Source organism: Schistocerca serialis, chromosome 6 (genome assembly GCF_023864345.2).
Source record: "Schistocerca serialis cubense isolate TAMUIC-IGC-003099 chromosome 6, iqSchSeri2.2, whole genome shotgun sequence".
In the NCBI taxonomy this organism is placed as follows: domain Eukaryota; kingdom Metazoa; phylum Arthropoda; class Insecta; order Orthoptera; family Acrididae; genus Schistocerca; species Schistocerca serialis.
This window is the reverse complement of record NC_064643.1, coordinates 190186808-190212017: the sequence shown is the minus strand read 5'-3', so window position 1 is coordinate 190212017 and position 25210 is coordinate 190186808. Positions and strand designations below refer to the sequence as shown.

General features: G+C 45.4%; 1 protein-coding gene across 1 annotated transcript in view; it reads left to right on the top strand.

Moving 5' to 3' along the window:
- LOC126484223 (monocarboxylate transporter 1-like) overlaps window positions 1-25210 on the top strand; it is a 108911-nt gene that overhangs the window by 58539 nt on the left and 25162 nt on the right. The window contains exons 4-6 of the mRNA XM_050107638.1: window positions 9098-9241; window positions 12755-13180; window positions 21260-21577. Of these exons, the coding sequence (XP_049963595.1) occupies window positions 9098-9241; window positions 12755-13180; window positions 21260-21577 (888 nt within the window). The remainder of the gene's footprint in view (window positions 1-9097; window positions 9242-12754; window positions 13181-21259; window positions 21578-25210) is intronic.

Here is a 25210-nt window from a genome sequence, read left to right as displayed (position 1 = left end):
GATGAGTGAATCCATTGTACTGCACTTGAAGAAAAGTTTTGCCTTTTGAGTTTAGTAAGCTCAATTACAAAGTCGACACAGTGGGACGCTTTGTTGAAATTCAATTGTCACATAATAACGGCCTCTTGTTTGTTCATAGCTTGTTTCAATTCGTCTGTCAATTTTATAAGAGCAATCGTCATGGTGCTATTTTTACAGAAACCAGACTGGTATTCTTCCAGAAGGCTACTTCACTGATAATCTGATCGTCAACTATGTATTCTAAAGCCTTAGATAATGCTTCTAGAATGCAAGGTTCTCTAGCAGATTCCTCTTTGGGTAAAGGTTTTATGAGCCCCTTTTTCCAGGTTGTTGGGAAGAGATTAGAGGTCAGAGAATGGTTAGAAATATCCATAATTATAGGCAGTAGTGTAACTACTGTAATATTGGCGTGACCTGCAGCTACCTGACTGTGTTAAACTTACCACCTGCAGAAAAATTTTTCGTTTGTACCAACCAGTGATACTTCAAAGGAAGTAAGCGTGGCGAAATATTCATTGCGATCCTCAACAGGAACTGGAGGTTCAGCTGCAGATTATTGAGGTTTGCCTATTCCTAGACCTCGTAGATTTTTCCACAAGACGGAAGGCTGTGAAAGTCCTCAGTTAACCAGTGGGCATACCTTTCTCGCAGACTCACTAACACGGATCCCTAGTCGCTTTTAGGTGAGATACTTCTTAGAGGTCTGGTACCGTTTATATCTTCTGTGTGCAGCGTCTCTGATGTTGTTATATGCGTCACTGATCCTCATATCCTTGTGAGGAAGGTAGCTACGAAGAAACTTCGGGTAACGAAACAAATAATTCAATTCATCGATGAACGCAGGAAATATGGAAATTTTCAGGAAAACAAAGATATACAGCGATATCAGGCAGTTAGGAATGGCATCAAGAGTAAATGCAGGGAAATTTAAGCGAATTTTTTAAGGAAAAAGGAAAAAAATATCGAAAACAAAACGGTAGAAGGAACGACAGGTTCAGCATATGGGGAAGTCAACAACTTTCACTGAAAATGAAGTCAAAGCTGTCAACTTAAGAGTGCAAAATGGATTCCACTATTGAACGCTGAAGAGAGAGCGGGTAGGTGGGAAGAGTTTATTAGGGACCTCTGTGAGGGAGAGGAACTGTCTGATGACGTGGTAAAATGTGAACTGAGTGTATATTTGGAAAGCAAAGGGAATCGGAAAGTGAATGAGATTATGAAGACTTGAGATCAAGCTAGCTAAAAGTAGCAGATAGCAGTCCGGAATTTCTAAAATCGTTGGGAAAGTGACAACCATACGGTTATTGAAGTTACAATGTGGGCTTAGTGGAGACACACCATCGTACGTTTGGGAGAATAGCGTCCCGACAACCATGAAAATTTCAACGACAGATCAATTTCCATACTATCACAAAATTGCTTTAATAGTTTATGCATCCATTTTTCTGACAAGAGGAATATCTGTAGAAGAATGGATTGTATAAGTGAAGGTCTTTTAAATGAATATGGGTTTGGATTTAGTAAAGGTAAAGACATCAGGGAAGCAGTTCTGACGTCGCCTGTTTGCGTTTATGTGTGTGTATGGAGTCAAAACTAATGAAATAACGAGACATTAGCATAAGAATTGTTGACTTGAAGAAATGACCGACAACGTAAAATAGTGCAAAATATTCAAAATTATCATAATAAAGGAAAAGGGAAAGACAGCAAGTATACAATACGTGCAAGCATCAAGAGCCAAAAACTAGAATGAAAGACCAAGAGATAAGTGCTCTGATTAAAAACATCATTAAAAAAAGATGTAGTCTTTCTAGTCTAATATTATATGGTTGTACATCGAGGAAACAATGGCGAAATAAGAGAAAGTTTTAGGAGTGGAATGAAAATTCAGTTAAAATGGTTCTCAATGATCAGAATACTCTCGTCAGTGTATGAGGAAGCTTCACTGGACCTGTTGAATGGAATGAAGAGTCTATTGCAAACTGAATTTGGTCTGAGAATAAACCAAAGGAAGAGGAAAGTAATGAGTAACAATAAGAGTTTAACAATGAACTTAAACATCGAAATCAGAGCAGCGTAGTGGAAGTGAAGGAATACTTACATTGCAAGCAAAGTGAGACAAAGAGAGCACTCTTCGCTCAATGAAGTCTATTTGTTTAAAAAAATAGCTTACTATGAGGAAAAGATTACTGAGAATGTTCGTGTGGAGCACAGAATTGCATGTAAGCGAATCATGGACGGTGAGAAAATGAAATAGAAGTGAATCATAGGTTTGACATGCGGTGTTATGGAAATATATTTAAAATTAAGTGACTGATAAAATAAGAATGGAGAGATTCTCTGCAGAGTCAGCGAGAGAGGAAGAGAGATCGAAATAAATGAGGACGTTGTGCGACTCTGTTATGAGACAGTAAGATCAAGAAAGGAAGTCGTGACTGGTTAGTCAGAATACTGATGACCTAAAAAAAGAGGACAACAAATCATAAAGTGGTACGTTCTTTATTTCTACAGTTTCTACCCTTCTCTTACGCCTTATTTTACTCGAAGTGACTTAATAGTCAAGGAACTGGTTTTGTATACAGTAGCACAGGATTTAAATGTCGAGTTGCTCATCCAAGGTTCCGTTTTCTGTGTTTTCTGCCACTGACTTATATTGCTGGTGGCTACACTTAGCTCACCTCAAAAGCATAAGAAGGAATTTATATATGAAACGTCTGGACTACTGCCTCTAAACTGTAGTCCAAACCGAGCAGTCCACAGTGAGTAGGCGCCAAGGCGTCGAGCATTTAGTTTATACACTGTGGCAAGCCAGTGCACTGCAGAAAATGTGACGGCCAACATCTCAGAAAAGCTGTGTATGAGAGGGGAAACCAAAAGTGCCAACTGTCGTCAGTAGCGCTTTGCGATCTACACTGATGCGCCAAAACATTCACCTTTGAAACGCAATATGGCAGCGACTCTTCGTGGCTTGGATTCGATGAGGCCTTCGTAGGTTTACTTAGATGTCTACGCAAAAGTCACGTAACTCGCGTAAATTAAGGCCGGTGGTTTATAGGTGCGCAACAGGCACCCGATAGCGTCCAGGCTGTGTGCTGGTTTCACGTCAAGAGGATCTGGTGGCCAAGACATCAACGTGAGTTCAATACTATGCTCTTGAAACCACTGTAGCGCTGCTCTGAAAAAAAAGCTGGAAATTTATGGTAAGATCTTATGGAACCAAACTGCTGAGGGCATCGGTCCCTAAATTACACATTACTTAATCTAACTTAAACTAACGCTAAGGACAACACACACACACACCCATGCCTGAGAGAGGACTCGAACCTCTTACGGGGAGAGCCGCGCGAACCGTGACAGGACGCCCAAGACAACGCGGCTACCCCGCGCGGCACTGCTCTGACCTTGCGACGCAGTTGTCCCGCTGGGTGACACCATCACCGTCAGGGAAGCCGTCAAGCACGAAGATGTGCAAGTAGTGCCGAATAATAACCACGTAGGCCGTGGTGTCTTCAATTACCATCTCATGTCAAATGGAAACCCAGGCGAATGTCCCTCAGAGTCTAATACTGTTACCCCGCCGTCGTCCGTAGCTCGGTGCGTATTTCGAGGAGCTTGAATGACGGCGTATCTGATTCATCCAATCAGGCGACAAGTTTCCATTGATCTGCAGTTCAACGACGATGGCTCACTGCCAGCCACAATTGTAACTGATGATGTCATTAGGTCAACATGAGAATACGCAGGGGTCGATTACTGCAGAGTCATACGTTCAACAAGTGCGTTGAACGGCCTGCTCGAAACACTTGTGCCTGCATCTGCATTGTCCTGCGTTGTCAGAGCTGCCTTCAACCACTTTCCACAGATACGACAGTAGTATACGGACAGTGACGAGCACCACCGTTTCCCAGATACTCGTTCCATGTGTCGACCCTTAGCAATCTGCCCTTTACCAGAGTCGCATATGACAGTGTATTTCCACAGTTGCAGGCCATTTCGTCGCTAGAATGATTCCTTATTCGACTCGGCTCCGCTTGTATACTACATACGTGCCCACAACGTCACCAGGCCCAGGTGGCATTCAGTCCGATATATATATATATATATATATATATATATATATATATATATATATATATATATATATACACTCCTGGAAATGGAAAAAAGAACACATTGACACCGGGGTGTCAGACCCACCATACTTGCTCCGGACACTGCGAGAGGGCTGTACAAGCAATGATCACACGCACGGCACAGCGGACACACCAGGAACCGCGGTGTTGGCCGTCGAATGGCGCTAGCTGCGCAGCATTTGTGCATCGTCGCCGTCAGTGTCAGCCAGTTTGCCGTGGCATACGGAGCTCCATCGCAGTCTTTAACACTGGTAGCATGCCGCGACAGCGTGGACGTGAACCGTATGTGCAGTTGACGGACTTTGAGCGTGGGCGTATAGTGGGCATGCGGGAGGCCGGGTGGACGTACCGCCGAATTGCTCAACACGTGGGGCGTGAGGTCTCCACAGTACATCGATGTTGTCGCCAGTGGTCGGCGGAAGGTGCAGGTGCCCGTCGACCTGGGACCGGACCGCAGCGACGCACGGATGCACGCCAAGACCGTAGGATCCTACGCAGTGCCGTAGGGGACCGCACCGCCACTTCCCAGCAAATTAGGGACACTGTTGCTCCTGGGGTATCGACGAGGACCATTCGCAACCGTCTCCATGAAGCTGGGCTACGGTCCCGCACACCGTTAGGCCGTCTTCCGCTCACGCCCCAACATCGTGCAGCCCGCCTCCAGTGGTGTCGCGACAGGCGTGAATGGAGGGACGAATGGAGACGTGTCGTCTTCAGCGATGAGAGTCGCTTCTGCCTTGGTGCCAATGATGGTCGTATGCGTGTTTGGCGCCGTGCAGGTGAGCGCCACAATCATGACTGCATACGACCGAGGCACACAGGGCCAACACCCGGCATCATGGTGTGGGGAGCGATCTCCTACACTGGCCGTACACCACTGGTGATCGTCGAGGGGACACTGAATAGTGCACGGTACATCCAAACCGTCATCGAACCCATCGTTCTACCATTCCTAGACCGGCAAGGGAACTTGCTGTTCCAACAGGACAATGCACGTCCGCATGTATCCCGTGCCACCCAACGTGCTCTAGAAGGTGTAAGCCAACTACCCTGGCCAGCAAGATCTCCGGATCTGTTCCCCATTGAGCATGTTTGGGACTGGATGAAGCGTCGTCTCACGCGGTCTGCACGTCCAGCACGAACGCTGGTCCAACTGAGGCGCCAGGTGGAAATGGCATGACAAGCCGTTCCACACGACTACATCCGGCATCTCTACGATCGTTTCCATGGGAGAATAGCAGCCTGCATTGCTGCGAAAGGTGGATATACACTGTACTAGTGCCGACATTGTGCATGCTCTGTTGCCTGTGTCTATGTGCCTGTGGTTCTGTCAGTGTGATCATGTGATGTATCTGACCCCAGGAATGTGTCAATAAAGTTTCCCCTTCCTGGAACAATGAATTCACGGTGTTCTTATTTCAATTTCCAGGAGTGTATATGCCGTGTGTCTAGGGCCTCCCGTCGGATAGACTGTTCGCCTGATGCAAGTCTTTCGAGTTGACGCAACTTCGGCGACTTACGTGTCGATGGGGATGAAATGATGATGATAAGGAAAACACAACACCCAGTCCCTGAGCGGAGAAAATCTCCGACCCAGTCGGGAATCGAACCCCGGCCTTAGCTATGACTTTCCGTCGCGCTGACCACACAGCTACAAGGGGCGGACTATATATCATCAAAAGTATCCAGGCACTTCTGGGGACACTTTCAGTGAATGCTGGATGCTGTGGTGGAGTGACAGCTCATTCTTCTTCAAGACCCGAAACTAGAGAAGGTGAAAATGGCTCTGAGCACTATGGGACTTAACTTCAGAGGTCATCAGTCCCCTAGAACTTAGAACTACTTAAACCAAACTAGCCTAAGGACATCAGACACATCCATGCCCGAGGCAGGATTCGAACCTGAGACCGTAGCGGTCGCGCTGTTCCAGACTGTAGCGCCTAGAATCGATCGGCCACCCCGGCCGGCAATATGGAGCGATGTTGACGCTCTAATTCATCCCAGAGGTCTTCCATTGCGTTCAGGTGTAGACCCTGGGCAGGCCAGTCGATTTCAGGAATATTATTGTCCATAAACCATTGCCTCACAGTTTGTGCTTAATGAGAAGATACACTGTCATTCTGACACAGTCATCGTTTGAGAAACTGATCCTCTACACATTACAGAAGGCTGTAAAATGGTTTCCTATCCTTGAACATTTAACGTTTCCTTAAGCGCAATAAGGGTACCATACTTTAACCGCGAAAAAAAACTAACACTACCCTCTTTGTACTTTGCTGTTGGCGTTATGGCAGGTAAATTTCTCTGTATTTTGCGACAAGCATTATGTAACCTCTTCTCATCTGCGCCTGCTGTGCTAGAACATTATTGATCGGACGCCAGCAGCAGCCAGACCAGGGAATTACCGTTCCATGGGTAGGCCGCTGTTAACACCACGACACCAAACGGCTGCGTTTGGAATGGTTCCGTAATTGGGAAACATGGACTGCTGATGAATGGTGTCGCATTGTTTTCAGTAATGAATCACAGTTCTGCGCTACCCTGGATGACCATCATCGTCCAGTATGGCAGCTAACTGGGGAGAGGTCCCATTCCTACAATGTTCTGGAGAGCCATGGCATTCTTACTGTCGTCATGGGTGTGGGGGGTCATCAGTGACAGCTCCTAGTGATAAAAGGAACTCTAATGGTACAACGGTATGTCACAGACACCCTAAGTAGCCATGTGTTATCCCTCACGTAACGGCATCGTGATGACATTTTCCAATAGAACAACGCTCGTCCACAAATGGTGCATGTGCTTACGAACTGCCCACAGGGAGTTGAGATGCTCCCTTGGCCAACGTCACCATCAGATTCATACTCAATAGAACATTTGTGGGACCAGCTTGGATATCATCTTCGTCCCACTGCTGGTATTCAGGATATCAATCATCATTTACAGCAGTAGTGGGCCAATCAGGGGAGGATACAGTCGTTTTATGATGCCCTTCCCAACCGAATCAATGTATGCGTCCAGCCCAGCGCGGGTGCATTGTCATACTAGTAAGTGGGTAATTATATTCCGGACGACGCAGCTGTGTAAGCTGTATAGACAACCGTTGCATGGTACTAAAACTGCTAAAAAATTCAAGAACAATGGTTGGTGTATAGAGTAGTGGGTGTCCCTGAAAAATACTGAATGAAACAAATTAGTGCAAAACAGTGAAAATACTGCTTTTTGACCCGCCAGGTTAGTCGAGAGCACTAATGCGCTGCTTCCTGGACTTGGGTAAGCGCGCTGGCCCCAGATCGACTCCGCCCGGCGGCTTAACGACGGAGGCCTGTGTGCTGGCCAGCCTGGATATGGTTTTTAGGCGATTTTCCACATCCCCCTAGGTGAATACCGGGCTGGTCCCCACGTTCCGCCTCAGTTACACGGCTCGCAGACATTTGCAACACTTTCGCACTATTCGATGGATTGCACTAGACGAAGACAGTTGGGCTACACTAATTCTGTCCTGGGGGGTACGGGGTGGTGGCAGGAAGGGCATCTGGCCACCCCTCCTTAAATTAACCTTGCCAATTCCGATTAACCATGCCGACCCTGCGTCATTGCGGGAAAAAGGCACAAGCAAAAGAAAGAAAGAAAGAGTGAGAATACTGCTTTTTGAAGTGCACCGTCGCTTATGAAACAACTGAACCTGTGTCCTACGTTAATATAGTTGTGACATGTCAATAGTTACTATAGCAAACTCAACGAATTGTAATTCAGTCATGACAGCGGTTGTGCGATAATCTTTTTTGTAACTGTCCCTTGCCAGGTTCGTATGGTGTAATAGAAGTCGGAGATATGGTTAAGAAATGAACTGTACTATTTGTCAGTGCAACAGTGGCGTATCTGCAGTCAAAGATGTTAAAAGAAAGACGTCATGCATCACGAAAAAGAATGGTCTTGAGTTCTTAGAAGGTGTGTTCCGAGTCTACATATTCTTTCTCCCACACACATATAGGTAATGGATCATGGCGATTGAGTTAAGGATTTTCTCACGTATTTGGAGGCGAACCGACAGAGATTTATAACCAGTCACTACCGGCGAATGGAATCTGGCTGGAGTTTACTTTTCGATACACTATACACACCTCCTTTAAAAGCCTAATATGGGGTTCAAAGACGGAAACTAGCTAATGGATTTCGGTCATAAATACATACGACAGTAATTTGTGCCAGGAAGAAAACTGCATTACTGTATTTATATTGAAACGTCCCCTTAGAAAAATTATACATGACTGTGCTTAAACTGACACACAATATTTTTAGCGCAACGCAATATGACTTTCAAAAATCCCTACAAACGAATGGCCCTGACTAACATTAACCTATACGTTTCACAAATCACTTACCTCACAAAAATCTTCGTTACTCGAACTACTGCAATATAGCGAGCGCCACTACTGCCAGCTAAATAAAAGATTCAAACTACTGAAGGCACTAACTACTGATAGGCACAGTTAGCAAAAGAAAGATTTTGATAGAGAACAAACAATGTATTTACCTTAATATTGTTCAAAAGTCATATTATATATATCAGTTCATGACATCCAGTCTTACAAATGTACTGTCTCTGATGGACACACGTCCACAGCATCCGCTCTCAAAAATCCGCCATCTCACTTCCCCACATCCACCACTGCTGGCGGCTCACCTCCAACTGCGCAACGCTACGCACTGTTAACAGCCAACTGCCCAACGCTACAATAGCGACTATTGCAACAATGCCGACCAGCCTCAGACTGCACACAGCACAGTCAGTGATTTTTCATATAGAGCGCTACGTGGCGTTACCAATAAAGAAACCTAAACAGCCTACTTACAATATGTTATTAATATCTTAAAGCTAAACGTCATTTCTGTGTGACAGCGTATGTTGCTTTATTAGATTACTATTTCCACTGTGTTTGCAGGTCTCCTCACCGGACCGTTGCTGAAGAAGTTCTCCATTCGTCAAGTGTCCATCGTCGGCAGCCTGTTTACTGCGGGAGGCATGTTCCTCACGAGTTTCGCCAACTCATTCACCCACATAATCATTACTTACAGCATCTTAATAGGTCGGTTAATTGTTTCTGTTTGTGAATATATTTTATGTAGTTTTTTCTTGCGCCTTTTCTTTCCCTCTCCCTCGCCAATTTCTCTCTCTCCCTGTCTCCCCTTTCCGATTCCAGACTCTCCGGGACTGTCCCTGAGCTTTTCTCCAAACTCCCTTACATTCTTTCTCCACTTTTGCCATGTCTTGTATCTCATTTCGTTTGTGTGTCTCTTCGAATGTATGCAGCGTGGATCTGCACAATCAGTTCATGATCTTGAATAAAAATCTCTCGGTGTACATGTCGCGTCAATTCAGGATAAAACTCCAAGCTTTCGACCACTACTTCCATGGTGACTGACTGTCGTGAACTAGCGAGGCTCCCACTTTTATATGCAAAGGACGGCTTCTGATTGGCTGGAATACGTAATAGCAACAGCGATATGGCGCGTAGGGAAGTGGTGCCCTCTACTTCCATAGATATAGTTTCTATCCCGCGTTGCTTGCAGCGCCATCCCTTGAATCAGGAGGTAAAGTGCGGGAAGTTTTTCTCTTCGATTTTTCTTTATCCAGTGCACTCTTCCAAGTGTTGCTAAGTGCATAGCCGTTGTCTCTGTTAAAGTTATTATCGCTAAGTCTAATTTCGACTGCTTCCCGGATCACAGAGTCCCAGTAATTCGATGCGTGGGCTATTACTCTGGTTTCTTCAAATAAAATCTTATGCTTGTTAAGCAGGCTATGTTCAGCCACCGCTGATTTTTCCAAATACCTGTATTTCAGGTGCCGCTGGTGCTCGATGCAGCGGTCGGCAACGGTTCCTACAGACTGGCCCACGTAATTCTTGCCGCATTCGCAAGGAATAGTATAAATTCCCGGCATTCTTAATCCGAGACTATCTTTGACTGGTCTCAACATTTCCTTAATTTTCCCAGGTGGTCGGAAAACTGGTTTTATTCTTTGCCTCTTTAGGACTCTGCCTATCTTGCTCGTTGTAGCACCGCAAAACGGAAGCCGCGCCATGTGTTGGTCCTCTTCTTGTATATGGCCGGCATCATGTCTTACTTTCTTGGGCAATACTGATTTAATTGCACCGGCAGAATAACCGTTCCTCTGGAAAACAGTCGTCAAATGGTTAATCTCAGGACCGAGGTGGTCCTTGTCGGAAATAGTACTGGCTCTGTGTACTAAAGTATTCAGCATAGCTCTCTTCTGAGACGGATGATGGAAGCTATGGCTATGCAGATATAAGTCTGTAAGGGTTGGCTTCCTGTACACAGAATGGCCCAGTCGTCCATCCGGCTTTCGCTCCACCAACACATCTAAAAACGTAACTTCCATTCCTTCTCTAACTCCAATGTAAAGTTTATGTTTGGATGTACACCATTTCAATGTTCGACGAACTGCTGCAGCGTGTCACTGCCGTGTGGCCAGATTAAAAAAGTATCGTCGACGTATCTGTAGAAGCATGATGGGCGGAGGTGAACACTGCTCAACGCTCGTTCTTCAAATTCCTCCATGAAAAAATTCGCTATTGCTGGTGACAGTGGCGAACCCATGGCTGTTCCATCCGTCACATCATAATAATTTCCACTGTATAAAAAGTAAGTGGTCGTCAAGGTATGCCGGAATAACTTCAAAATTTCTGAGGAAAAATGAGCCGCCAACAGTTGTAATGTGTCATCCACAGGTACTTTGGTGAACAGAGAAACCACGTCGAGGCTGACCATGATATCATTTAGGCCTATCTTCATTTGTTTTATGATATCAACAAACATTTTTGAATTCTTCACATCATAACTGTGAATTGTTTATTATGTGTTCAACAAGAAATTTGTTTCTTTCATTTCGTAACCATATTAGTTCATGATCTTGTTAGTGATATAACTACAGATTATAAACATTCACTCTGCTTCCAATTTGGCTCTGAGATAGACTCTGGACAGGCCTCTCCTTGTGTCCAGGCCCGTCTGCAGCTCATTGTCGCTGCAATTGATGCCGGTTTGATCATTGATCTCCCGTCGGGTACCAGCGCTCTACCAGTGTGGCACCAGCCAGCCTGTGGCAAACATGACGTCGAATAGGAAACTGTTACTTGGCTAACCCAGTTTATCGGTCTTGCGTTTCCCCATTGGTTTGAGTACTGGAATCCCTTCAGTAGCCAGCGCTCTGCTAATATGCCACGAGCCAGCATGTACATCGACTGAGGGGGACTCTGTTAGGACATCGTTAGGACTGACCAATGATGCCAAGCTGTACTCCAGTTGAGAGACTTTATCAATGCCCCTGAAGTGACTACTGTTTTCCTTTTCACATCATAACTGTGAATTGTTTATTATGTGTTCACCAAGAAATTTGTTTCTTTCATTGTATCCTGAAGCCGAGTTGATTACATACTGTCCTTGCCACCACTTAGGGACAAAAGACATAAATTTGACATTGAATCTAATAGATGTAGTCCAATAGTAGTCCCATGTTTTATCCATTCAAAAAAGAAATTTGTTTCAGTTACGCATAATACTCTTTTAGAGGACCGATAAATATTTTATTCGACGAAAGTTTCTTCTCACCGTGCCTTTTGTTTATGCTAAAAAGAAACAAAAGCTTCCTATCAGGCTATATGTGTGAAACAGGGTGAATGAAGCAATATTTGGATGCTGATTTCCAGCACCTTTTAGGTCAGAATACGTCATTTCTGAGAAGGCGACGTTTCTCCATGCAAGAATACTCGTTACGCACTGAACCGTGTCCAGATGCATCAGTAACGCTGCTTAATGAGAGAAAATCACTATTTTTCTCTTTTTCACTCAGGATGAGACCATGTAAATCGCAAAACACAGTCACGATTTTTCCGCAAACACGACGATATTCATGTTTTTCAGTGCCTAATTCCCTTCGCTCTCCGACTGATAGAGGATACAGTTATTTTTCTACTGTTGTGCACCGACAACACAGATCCATCGTATTATGCTCCACCTTTTAAAAACACAAAACTTTGTCTTCTCCTCCTTGGAGCCTCTTATTATGTAGCCAACGAGCATGGCACTTGTTTTGCTGTAAGTGTTTTCATCTGGAGACTTCATGCAGTGTTTCACGTACTTGTGTACATAACATTCCTACCTTCTTTTCATTTATGTCTCTTTTCGTCTTCCAAATATTCGGTACAGACTGAGGTAAGAGCGCCTAGTGAAGATTATTCAGCTGGGCTTTTGGCATGGGAACAGTTGACATGGCTCACTGTATGAAAGACAAATTTTTAGCATTAAACATTGTTCCTACAGCATGGAATTGGTGAGTCTCTGAACACGACTTCATATTCAAAACATTCTCTGTCCAGTGGCTAGAGAAGTTTGCAATGGAAGCACATCAACCTGCCCCCACCCTTCCCCTCCCCCCTGCTTGCCTTATAATAATGATCCTTACTACCAAGGCCAAATACATGCCCATTCCTTCTCGAAACATTTTCATTAAGCAAAGTTTCTTTTGTAGGCGAACAATAAGCCACATTTTAGCGCATCTGATTCGCCTGTACGATGCACAGGTCTCGGTAGCGGCCTCGTCGAACCGTCCGGTTTCCTGGCCGTCAAGAACTACTTTCTCAAGAAACGGGGCAGCGCCGTCGGCATGTCTACAGCGGGCGGCAACGTGAGCCTGATGGTGATGCCGTACCTGGTCTGGGTGCTGCTGGAGACCTACGGCTTCGGCGGCGCCATGCTGATCATGAGTGGCGTGTCAGCGCACGGGCTGGTGGGCAGCCTGCTCTTCCATCCGCTCGAGTGGCACGCCGCGCGCCGACCAGTCGCCAGCGAGCTGAAGCCGCTCAAGGGTGAAGCCGAGGGTGGCGCTCTTCGCTCCCCAGCTGAAGTTGGAAGGCCTCAGGAAAAGCGATCGAGGCAGAGCGCCTCTGACCCATCGCTAGCTACCTGTGAACTAAGTAACACAAATGGTGCTGCACCCAGCCATCTTGGTAAGTGGTGATTCTACCAACAGTACATCCACCAGAGAAAGTTATGATGCTATGTTATACAGCTGTGACCTGGTTACCAATAGAGTCTTGCTTTCTGTGCTTAAGTGTCATATATGCATATCCCTTTCCTCTAGACCGTACCCGCCCCTGCAGGGATGAAATACGCACAAGTATTAATCTTTGAAATATAATGATGAACAATTGAACCAGAGGTAGATAGGATTTTTGCCACTTTAGCAAATGAAATAGTTAGGAAGAATACACGATGTAGGCACTTCGCTGCCTGTTCAGTTGCCACATTCGACTGAGGGATTGGGGATTGCTGCCTTCTTAGACTAGTGTGTGCATCAGTAGTATTGGCATGTAGGTAACTGCAGTCAGTGGCACCTAGTCAGAGCAGCAATTGACGTTGTATCATCTGATCGCCTCTGTTTTGCAAGATTGAAATGCAAGATTTGTGTGTGTTTGTGTCATGTGAAATACATAATAAGTTCTGAATCTGTGAATTTTCATGATCTGTTAGTGTTGCTGTTTCACTTGTTACCAGTCCATGAAAAAAAGGTAACACATTTTAGTCTTCAGACGTAAACACTGCCTGTATTTGTAGCAGGTACTTACAGGATTGACATCATATGACATACTTTCACAATTGATCTGAGCGAGTTCAAAATCGTTCAAATGGCTCTGAGCACTATGGGACTTAACATCTATGGTCATCAGTCACCTAGAACTTAGAACTACTTAAACCTAACTAACCTAAGGACATCACACAACACCCAGTCATCACGAGGCAGAGAAAATCCCTGACCACGCCGGGAATCGAACCCGCGAACCCGGGCGATCTGAGCGAGTTCATAGGGATCACATGACCTTTTAAGTTGTACATACTTTGGGTCTTTCACAGCCCATTCTGACTGGGACCTACTGAGAGTATCTGACACTAATAAATTAGATATTCTCAAGTTTAGTACTCATGATCAAAAATGTGCACCTCCCAACTGTCACTATCAGTGAGCTCAAATGGTAACAATGAATCGAGTGCTCACACATGTTCATATTATTTAGCTTAAGAGTAGTGCAATAATGGTTTATTAGCCAATTACTGTGCTATCCCACGTCCTCAATTTGAAATACAGAGACCACTATCTCTGAAGTTTGCCTATGTAGACCTCAAGACCTAAGCTAAATATCAGATTTTGCTGAGCAATAAAACTGCTACCCTCTGGACTCCTGACCACGAGTAGGAGCACCTATCTTGGACCACCGACATCAACACTGAAGCATAGCGAGCATATCTAGTCCAATATAAAGGGCAGTTCTTCTGTGAAGACATTGAAAGGACGAATACATAATCTTCTAGTGTCAAGATTATGCACATGTTACTTAGAGTCCACAATTCGTGGTCTTGCCACGGGGTCCCGGCTTCGACTCCCGGTGGGTCAGGGATTTTTTCTGCCTCGAGATGAGTGGGTGTTGTTTTGTCGTCTTCATCATCGTCATTCATCTCCATTACGATTGGAGGAAGGCAATGGCAAACCAACTGCGCTGGGACCTTGCCTAGTACAGCGGTGCGGGTCTCCTGCATCGTCCCCTACTCGGAGAATGGGACCTCATCATCATCATCACCTATGAGAGGCACCTTCTTTGTCGTATTTGAACACAATAATTAAAGATCAGATTCAGAGGAATATACTTGAGAGACTTGTGGAAAATTTGACAAGGAGAACTCAAAAAGAGTACTAAGAACAGAAAGTACAAAATGTATGATATGTTAATAGATGCTAATATGGCATGAAATACGTGGAGAAATACAATCTGGAAATGTGTTGGTTATTAGGTTCAACATTATAGTTTACGTGTCGCAAAGCCCTGTCTAATTCCGATGGATGAAATGTCAGAGAATATCAGAATTCTCTATTTACTTCCCGGCATTTCAATCAGTGTATTGTCTGTCTGATAAACACAGACTCAGCTCTCCTACAAAATTCATCTCCAGGGAATTACTACTTAACTATTTGTGTATTCGATTATTCCAAGCCGGCCGAGCGATTCTAGGCAGTACAGTCTGGAACCGCGCGACCGCTATAGTCGCAGGTTCGAATCCTGCCCCGGGCATGGATGTGTGTGATGTCCTTAGGTTAGTTAGGCTTAATTAGTTCTAAGTTCTAGGCGACTGATGACCTCAGATATTAAGTCGCATAGTGCTCAGAGCCATTTGAACCATTGTTCCAGAAATATTGCAGATTGTTATTTAGTATTTGCTACTCACTTATCAGCGAAAGAGAGAAAGCAACTGCTATGAGATAGCCATTGCAGAAATGAAAGCTGGATCAAGCTCAGTGCTTATTGTCAGATTGTGAGAAGTGCGAGGCTTAGGACAGACGACGATGACACGAGCTTCAGTATTGGACAATCCCAACTTCCGATTGAAGGTGAAGATGTAACACTGTATTTCACCTGCAACCCTCTTGCAGGGTTTTGTTCTGGTCCTTACATATAGGTACCATTAGTTGCACTAAATTTAATGGAACGTATTGATGCTACCGAAGTAAGGATGTTGTTTATTTTATTTACGATTATTTTTGTTATTTTTTAAATTATTGTACCCCATTAGTCCTGAAGGCAGTGTGGCCATCGCTGAGTGAGCTAGGCACTCGCTTTTGTTGCCCAGGTTTCGGATGTGTATATTTCAGATCTGCCTCACAATTTCTCGATATCATACTTTCAGTCACAGCACATCAGCCAATCTGTGCAGTTCTCGCAAAGGACAGTCCCAAGGAAAGTGAAGAGCCAGTCGCTGTATCCTGTTCTGAAATTGTTGCAGTAATCGGATGTGGGCGTCGGCAGCATTGGCCCAAGCAACTGCTGTGTGTCCGAGGAGAGCTTGTATGAGGCACTTATAGATAGCGAGAACGGTGTGGGCTGGGAGCGTAGAGTGTCAGTTGAGTACTGGATATAGATCCCTGAGTCGTGAAAAGACTGTTTCCTTCACGATGACGGATGGCAGAACTGCTGGCACTGTCCTCTTCGTTATGCTGATGGCCTGAGTCTTGTTTAGGTAGAAAGTTAGCCACAGTTTTATCTCCCAGTGGCCAAGTAGACTATCGCTATCAGAAGTCTCTGCTGTAGTATCCGTGCAATAAGGCTTTTGGTGCACAAGGCTCTCCATCAGCTTCACACTTTATGTGTGGGGGTGTCCGTGGTATACAATGCATGTAGGAGCAATCCAAATACCAACCTCTAATGTACCCTAGTGGCGATGGGATGACGTGATGACACTGTCGGCTGCACATACATGGAAGGTACATCCATCCAAGTAGTTGCACAGAGTTGCACAGAAGTAGCACGTGCAGTGCTGGGACTCCACGTGTTAGCGTCTTATACAGTTGACCCTCAAGCCAAGGAGTCGGAAGCCATGGTGACAGAGAGCAGCAGGCCTCCAGAGAACTAGTGACGGTTAGCGGACTCCACTGCATCCTCCACCAAAAGCAGAAATTTGTGAGTTGTAGAATGACCATTCCGGAATTCGAACTGGATATCAGGTAAAAGGTTTTTTGACATCTACATGGTCCAACAGACATCGCAGGAAGAGACGCTCAAACATATTTGGTTCTCCAGAGAGTAGACCTATCATTTAATAGCTTGTTGTGCAATTGTCATTTTTTCCAGGCTTGTGGATGGCCACGGTCTGTGCATAAATCTGTACTGCAGGAAAGTCTCCAGCCCTCATTTCTGTGTTAAAAAGGGCCACCAAGTGATCAACAGTTTGCGGTGGCAGGTGTAGAAGGATCTGGTCCATCTTTCCAGCCTTCCTTGCTGTTAGGCAGTGAATCTGGCAGTGGATCTCTTTACCAGCAGTTGGTTCTAATGCTTCAATTACCTGTGGTTCACCGAGCGAGGTGGCGCAGTGGTTAGACACTGGACTCGCATTCGGGAGGACGACGGTTCAATCCCGCGTCCGGCCATCCTGATTTAGGTTTTCCGTGATTTCCCTAAATCACTCCAGGCAAATGCCGGGATGGTTCTTCTGAAAGGGCACGGCCGACTTCCTTCCCCATCCTTCCCTAATCCGATGAGACCGATGACCACGCTGTCTGGTCTCCTTCCCCAAACCAATCAACCAACCAACCTGTGGTTCAAGGATCTTGGCAGCATTTCGTGAACCAGATATCCATCTACTTGGTCCATCAGTTCGTCTATTGGCTGGAAATTGGTTGCTAAGACGTCCGTCAAGACTCGCTGACTACCGTATTTCCAATTTGAAATGGAGGAATCCCTGTTGTTTTGCGTAGGAAGCACCATGCCTCCTTCCAGGCGGAACCATCACTGAGATTTAGGGTGGCCACTCTGTTCACTGACATTTGGTTCTTGTGCTCGTCGATCTCCTTATGTATTTCTCGCCTATGTGGTTGAGCAGACGCTTCGTTGCGGGATTTCTAGTAAGCTACCATTCCCGAAAAGCCCTGTTCTTTTCGTAACAGCGACTCACAGCTGTGGTCGTAGCCGATGACTACGTAGTTGCTGTCTTGCCTCTTCCAGTGGTGAGTCCTCTCTGGCTGCGTGCACAACACTGCTTGAAAAATGTTACAGTGCAGTACCAATTCCTTCTCGTGATGGGCCAGGAAAATTTACGTCGCCCGCCGGAGACGTACTGCAAAAATGTCCCAGACGGTTTTATTCGTGGCAGTGCCCCTGCTTGGGATGAACATGGCCTCGGCGTCGAGCGTGAGGTGGACTACTCTGCTATTAGCTGCGGACATGTGCTTGCTGCCGGAACTCCCAACCCGCTGCTAAGCAGTTGAATGTAGTACGACATGTTCTCACCTATACGATTTGCGAATGGCCACTAATGCAGAAATTGGAAAGTCGTACGAACGAAATGCCATAAAGAAGGGTAACCGACAACCGAGGTAGAACCATTACATCGTCCCCTCTAATTAAACGAGGGGCGTTCATTAAGTAATGCACTTCTCGGCCACTTTCGGTAGAAAAAATGGGGAATTTGTTCTGGGACGTCGTGGAATATTCTCGCTTCCGCCACTATACTTTCGTGAAGTTCTGAAAGGCAGCGACGCTATACGTGCCTTCAAAATGGCGTATGTAACGAAGGTGGATTCCAAGCAGAGAGCTGTCATTGAATTTTTTTGCGCTAAACCAGAGCGTTTCAGATATTCCTAGGCGCTTGCAGAATATCTACAGAGACCTGGCAGTGGACAAAAGCACGGTGAGTCGTTGGGTGAAGCATCAGTCATCATCGCAACAAGGTCTCTCAGACATGTCTGATTTCCCACGTGCCAGCCGGCCGCACACAGCTAAGACTCCTAAAGTATTGGAACGCGTACATATTCTCATTGGAGGTAACGGACGGATCACAATCAGATATCTCGCTGCATAACAGGGCGTCTCTATTGGTCCACCAGCTGGGGTACTGAAAGGTGTATGCCACTGTGTTTCTCACCGCTTAATGTAAGACCATAAAGAGCAACGAAGGACCATCTGTGCCGAATTGCGTGCGCGTCGCGAGGCTGATGTTTTGTCTAACATCGTCACAGGTGATGAAACGTTGGTTCATCACTTCGAACAAGAAACAAAACGGCAGTCAGTGGAGTGCTGCCACACCACACCACATTACGCTCGGGAAACTGAAGAAACGACGTCAGTGTGTTCGTCTCCACATAAATGTAAACAAACTTCTTCATGACAATGTAAGACCTCACCCAAGTCTGCGCACACGAGAAGAGCTCACAGAACTTCATTGGGCTGTTCTTCCTCATCCGCATCTCGCACCTTCCGACACTCATCTGTTTGGTCCAATTAGTATGCATACTGTGGGAAGCAGTACGTGTATGATGGAGAGGTTATTGTTGCAACAAGGCGTTGTTCCGAAATCGATTAGTAGAGCGGTACCACGCAAGTATATAGGGCAGTGAGGTTGTGAAAGGCGGTCGCATTGAATGGAGATGTGGACAAATGACTAGGGCATAAAATGATTTAGTGGAATCCTGAGTAAAACCAAAGACATATTGAACGCCACTTGTATTATTGTAAAACTTGTTTCACTGTTATCCAAAAGTGGCACCCATTGGTTTATTTACCTATAGATCCCGGTAGTCGCAAATTTTATATTCACAAAGACTGTGAGAGCACATATTGGGTGACAAAAAAGTGTGTCACCTAGAAGATATGGTCGGATTGCAATGAAACTTCACATACATGTACAACAACAGCGGATAAAGAGACGATTATATTTCTAATTATATGTCACAAATAGAACGACCGCCAGAGTGCATTAGTGTTGTTCGTGTTCAGAGCTTCTCACCAGGTCTGGAAGGATATGTAAGGGGCGAGAACATTCTCAACACCGTCGTCTGTATATAGTATATGAAAGGCTACTGATGCTGTTTAGCGTTCTCACCCAGGAATCGTCAGCAGCAGCAGCACAGTCAGATGTAGAGTGATCATTGTGAACGACACAAAGATACCGTGTACTTGTGTGAGTCCTGTCGGAGTTTTAAAGAGAATTAATTGTAGGTCTCCATTCGGTCGTCTTGTAGAACTTTGCAATATCCTGATTTGTGGGGAATTTGGATATGAATGGAGGCCTGTTGTTGGACGGCATGGCAACGTCAGGGCAGTATACTCGTCGACAAGCTTCTGGTCAACTACAAATGACCATCACAATGGAGGATCGAGGTGTTGTGCACCAAGCATATAGTAATTTCTTCATATCTGCCATACTATAACAAGTAACGGATCTCTGCTACATTATGGGTCATCCCGCACCAATGGTCAGAGACCATTAGTAGCCAGACTAGCGAATTATCGTCCCTTCTGTCGTTACACCACAATACAGCTGCACTGGGAATGGCGCCATGGCCAGGACACAGGGACTGCTGATGAATGCTGTCATATTGCGTTCAGCTGGATTATCATCGTCAGCGAGTACGGCAACGAACTTGGGACAATCCCCATTTCTCCACGACTTTGGAGAGACCCAGCGGTGTTACTCCTGGTATCAAGGTTTGAAGAGGCACCGGTATGACTTCAAGTTGTGGCTGGTAGTGCCTCTGATGGCAGGCTATGTCCTTTTTGAACAGAATAACATCCATCCACACGTAGCATATATGTCCATGGTTTGCATGATGGTAAAGTACTCTCATGGGCAGCGATTTCCCCAGATATGTCTCTGATAGGAAATGTGTGGGACCAACTCGGATGTTAACTTCGTCTCGGTGCCTATATCCGGAATAACGAGGATTAGTTCGTCCAATAACTTTTGTATCTGGGGATCAGAACATCCTGATGAAGCTCCACAATATCAAATAGATTCTCCAAGATTAAACATCTTCTGGACTGTGTCCCAAAGTCAAGTGCATGACCCACTATATTTCACTGACACTATGGTAACATTTGTGGGCCACCATGCCACAGGAGAGGATACAACTGCTTCATATACCCTTCCCAACCGAATCAATACTTATTTTCAGACCAACACATTTTCAGGCCAACGTCATACCGATAAGAGGCCTCATGCAGCCAAGTCATGCATAAATATGACTCGATTTTGTAAGCGCTGAAATTACATCGCATACCCTGTCATCCCGTGGTGTTTCATATCGTTTCCAATTCGCCTTCTGGGCGCTTCATTTATCAGGCGGTCTATATCCCTCGAATACCTGGACAGAGGAGTACATTCCTATATATGAGCAATTGTTTAGAAATTCACATTGTTTTTAATGATTTATGTTTTGTTAGTGGACGTTTGGAAGCAAAGTGAAGAAGACTTATAGTGTGGATGATGAATAAGAATAGCATGTCTCCTAACGGCAGTGACATTTTGAACTCACTGGGACTGTTACAATGAGGACAGCTTGCTCTTAGTTTTAATTAAATGAGATTTTTATATTGATTTTGAATGTTACTGGAAGTGTGGGAAAGTGGTGGGCTGGTCCAGTTTAATTGATTCATACCGAACCATACGGTAAAAACAGATTAAAACGTAAGTTTTCAGCATTATGTGTAATGTAACCAAATTCCGCTATTTACCAGAGCAACTGAGGGGCGATTTGTTTGTGTCAGATGCAGAGAAACGGCCCCTTTGGCGTCGCGCCGTAGCCTTCATGGACCTGGACCTGCTGCGGAGTGGCGTCTACCTGAACGTTATTGTCGGGACAGCAGCCATGGTGACCGGCACCATCAACTACGGCATGCTGCTACCCTTCTACCTGCAGCGGCACGTCGGGCTGACGCTTTCAGACACGGCGCTCGTCCTCACCATGAGGGCGGTCGGCGACTGCCTGGCGCGCTTCGGCGTCAACTACTTCACGGACCGGTTCCACATCCGGCCGCGTGTCACCTTCCTCGTGGGTTCCGTCCTCAGTAGCCTCTGTCGCTCAGGTGAGTCACTCCTCCTTACTCGCCGTAGTGGGTCAACTGCTTGCATGACTCTTAAGGGTGCCTGTGCTATGCAGTGTTGTGCTTACCGTCTTCTGATAGCACTCTGCTCTCAGTTCAAGAGACACTGTTGAGCAACTGTGGATTTAGTCTAAAAATGGTTCTAATGGCTCTCAGCACTATGGGACTTAACTTCTAAGGTCATCAGTCCCCTAGAACTTAGAACTACTTAAACCTAACTAACCTAAGGACATCACACACATCCATGCCCGAGGCAGGATTCGAACCTGTGACCGCAGCGGTCTCACGGTTCCAGACTGTAGCGACTAGAACCGCTCGGCCACCCTGGCCAGCCGATTTAGTCTACTCGTTTGAAGAACTATAGACTACCAACTCGGTTTACATACAATACTATGAAAATCCTGGTATTCAATCATTGAGGATATACATTATCGAAAAAAAATAGTGCGCCCTTTAAGAGGTTTCCGATTCACTCAAGATTTATTGCGGCAGCAGTGCATATGAAAGTATATGAAATGATTACGTTTAGAGTTCAGTTGTACAAGTGGTTCTGAGGTTCCAGATATCGACCGATGCTGAGATACCAATATTAGCCCGTGGTGTTGCCTCTATGGGCGACAATGCAGGTGCTGAATTTGGCATCCAGTCGATCTTACAGATGGTGAATACTGTCCTGGGATACGTTATTGCATGCTTGTACGACCTGTTCACGTTATACTGTACGAGTTGGTTGACGAGTTGCACGAGTCACTTCTCGTCCCTTTATATCCCACACGTGCTCGACTGGAGACAAGTTCGGAGATTGTGCTGACTGGGGAAGGTTCTGCCCGTCTTTCAGAGCACATTGAGCTCCACGGGCAGTGCGTGGAAGAGCATTATCCTGTTGGAACAACACATTGCCGTCTTGTTGCAACAATTGCGAAGCAATTGGTCTAACAACGTTTTGCACCTAATGAGTGGTGATTAGTGTCCCTTTCAGGAACACCAGAGTGAGCGAGAGTTGTAGCTTATCGCATCCCAGACCATAAGATCTAGGGCGGGGACAGTGTCTCTAGGACGAATGTTCTCTACGAGACATTGCTTACTAGGTCAACGTCGAACATGTAGACGACCACCGCTTCCGTGCAGGCAAAATTTATTTTAATCGCCGAAGACCATGGCGCGCCGTTCCATCTTCCAAGTGCACCACGGACGGCACTAGTCGAGCCGGGCATTTTTGTGCTGTGGCGTGAGTAGAAAACGGACTAGAAGTGTGCGACCCCGTAGTCCTTCCTGCTGGTAGCAACCGATGCGCCACAGTTGTATTTCACGTCTGGGCCCACACGCCCTCTTATCTGTTCTGTGGAAGCTGTACGGTCTGCCACTGCTGCCCTTGCAATACGACAATCCTGGGAGGCGGCTGTTCGGCGTTGACATTTGGAACCTCTTCTGCGTGCGTAAGAATCTTCGCGTGAACACTGATACCAGCATCGTTGCACAACTGACGCAGCGCGTCTAACCTGTGTGGCAGTTCGCCGAAAGGACCATCTCGCCACTTCGAAGGTCACAATTCAACTCCTTTCATACCGCTCAAATGGCTGCAGGAAGCACGTATGGATCTCCGTGGCACAGTTGCCTGCCTGTCTCACACGTCTGCACTGCACTGAGCCTTCTGGCTGTAAACATTACCTATTGAGGGGTAGACACAGATGGCGCTCTGGTAACTACGCCACTATGCTGTCTGTTGACGGACGACATTGAAACCACTGTCATTACATCTACTATTCCCCAGGTGGCATATGTCGTCATCATATCAAAATCGTGTACTTATCTTCCAGCAGTGTATAAATATTTCTTTTATTTACAATATGGTTCACAGCCATCAAACTTCGATGGAAAGGAAACTGATTTCCATATGTGCTGAGCAGCATTTTTGATAGTGTGTCCGAGAGTCAATGGCACATTACAATGATTTCATTTAGACTTCTTACAACAAATCAAACTAAAGGTAAACTGACCTAGTTTTTCTGAGATATATTGTATGGCTCATGTACAGCCTAAACTCCAAATCTTCTCATACTTTAGCCCGTAAGTGTGGAGTAATGGAAGCAACAGCCTCTTAACTTCTGTATCTCTGGCAAATAATTAGGTAGAGGTGGAACGTAGGCAAAATCTTTTATATATCCCAAATGGGAAAAAATCGCACAGCGTTATGTCAGGTGAACGTGGTGGCCATCGGAACAGCGCTCTGCCATACTAGGAATTACGACAAGTCCAACGATCACGGACGTCGATGATAAATCACTCTCGTACACAGAGATGCCATTGGGGAGGGGTACCATTTTGTTGCGAAATAAAGTTTACAGGTTCACTTCGAATTGGGGAGGGCACTTTTCTGCAACATATGTAGTTGAGCTACCCCTGTTACCGTAACTTCAGCGAAATAAAATGGTCCGCACATATACTGTCGGGACACAGCGCGGAAAATGTTTAATTTTGGAGAATGTCTTTGATATTGTGCACGTTCATAAGGATGATGTGACCACCACATACGAACACTATGGGTGTTTACCTTCCCACTTAGATGAAAAGGTGTTTCATCACATAACACCACATGATCAAGAACGTCATCCTCCGGCCTCAACACTTCACTTGTAATGTTATAACATACATTATAGTCATCTGGCTTTAAAGCATATACCAACTGTAACCTGGTATGAACTGATGTTTGAACGTTTTCTTGGAACTTTCCACACTGTTGTCTTTGGCAGCTGAAGTTCACGACCTGATTTCCGAACCGACGTTTTAGGACTATAGAGGTAAGATGCTTTGACGCGGTCAACATACTCTTCAGACACTTTTGGTCATGCCGTGCTGTCTCTTTACAAGCGTACGATAGTTTAGAAACCACTTCACCACAGACGGATGTTTTAGTCACATGTGGGACCATAATTAAGCTTTAAACGAAACGTGCGTTGAACTGAAATTATATATTCACCCTTAGAAAACTGCAGAACGCCAAACGCTTTAAGCCCAGGTGTCGCCATTTTGCGTATATAGCGTTGCAAGGTGGATAATACAATACTCGCGCATGCTATTATTTAAAACTGTTTGAGTTCCTCCCTAATTGTGACCAGGAACCAACACTCTACAGTGCTTACAGTTGATACTATTTATAGATACCTTGTATTTCAGACAGTGTTAAGCATATGGGTAAGGTAGACACCTGATTTTATGTCTTTTATGTTGATCTAAAACTAGAAGACGTCTTCATGAACACAGAGTACTGAGACCTGATTTTATGTCTTTTATGTTGATCTAAAACTAGAAGACGTCTTCATGAACACAGAGTACTCTTATGGAGTAAATTTTTGAAGACATATATTCCTACAACCTCGTCTGAACTCGTTGTTTTCTGGCTGTCTGAAACAAGCTGCACACGAGCTGATAATTGCGGCCAGCGAATTATGTGTTTTGTACTAGGCGCCAAATGTCCACACATTAGAATTATGATAAGTACTCTTGGTCGAAGCGGTGCAGTCAGTAAATACAAATGACTGTCTGACCGTTAGGGCTACACTGCGCAAAGAAAAGTGTCACGTTTTCGAAACTGCGTAAATGTCTTCCTTTGCGACG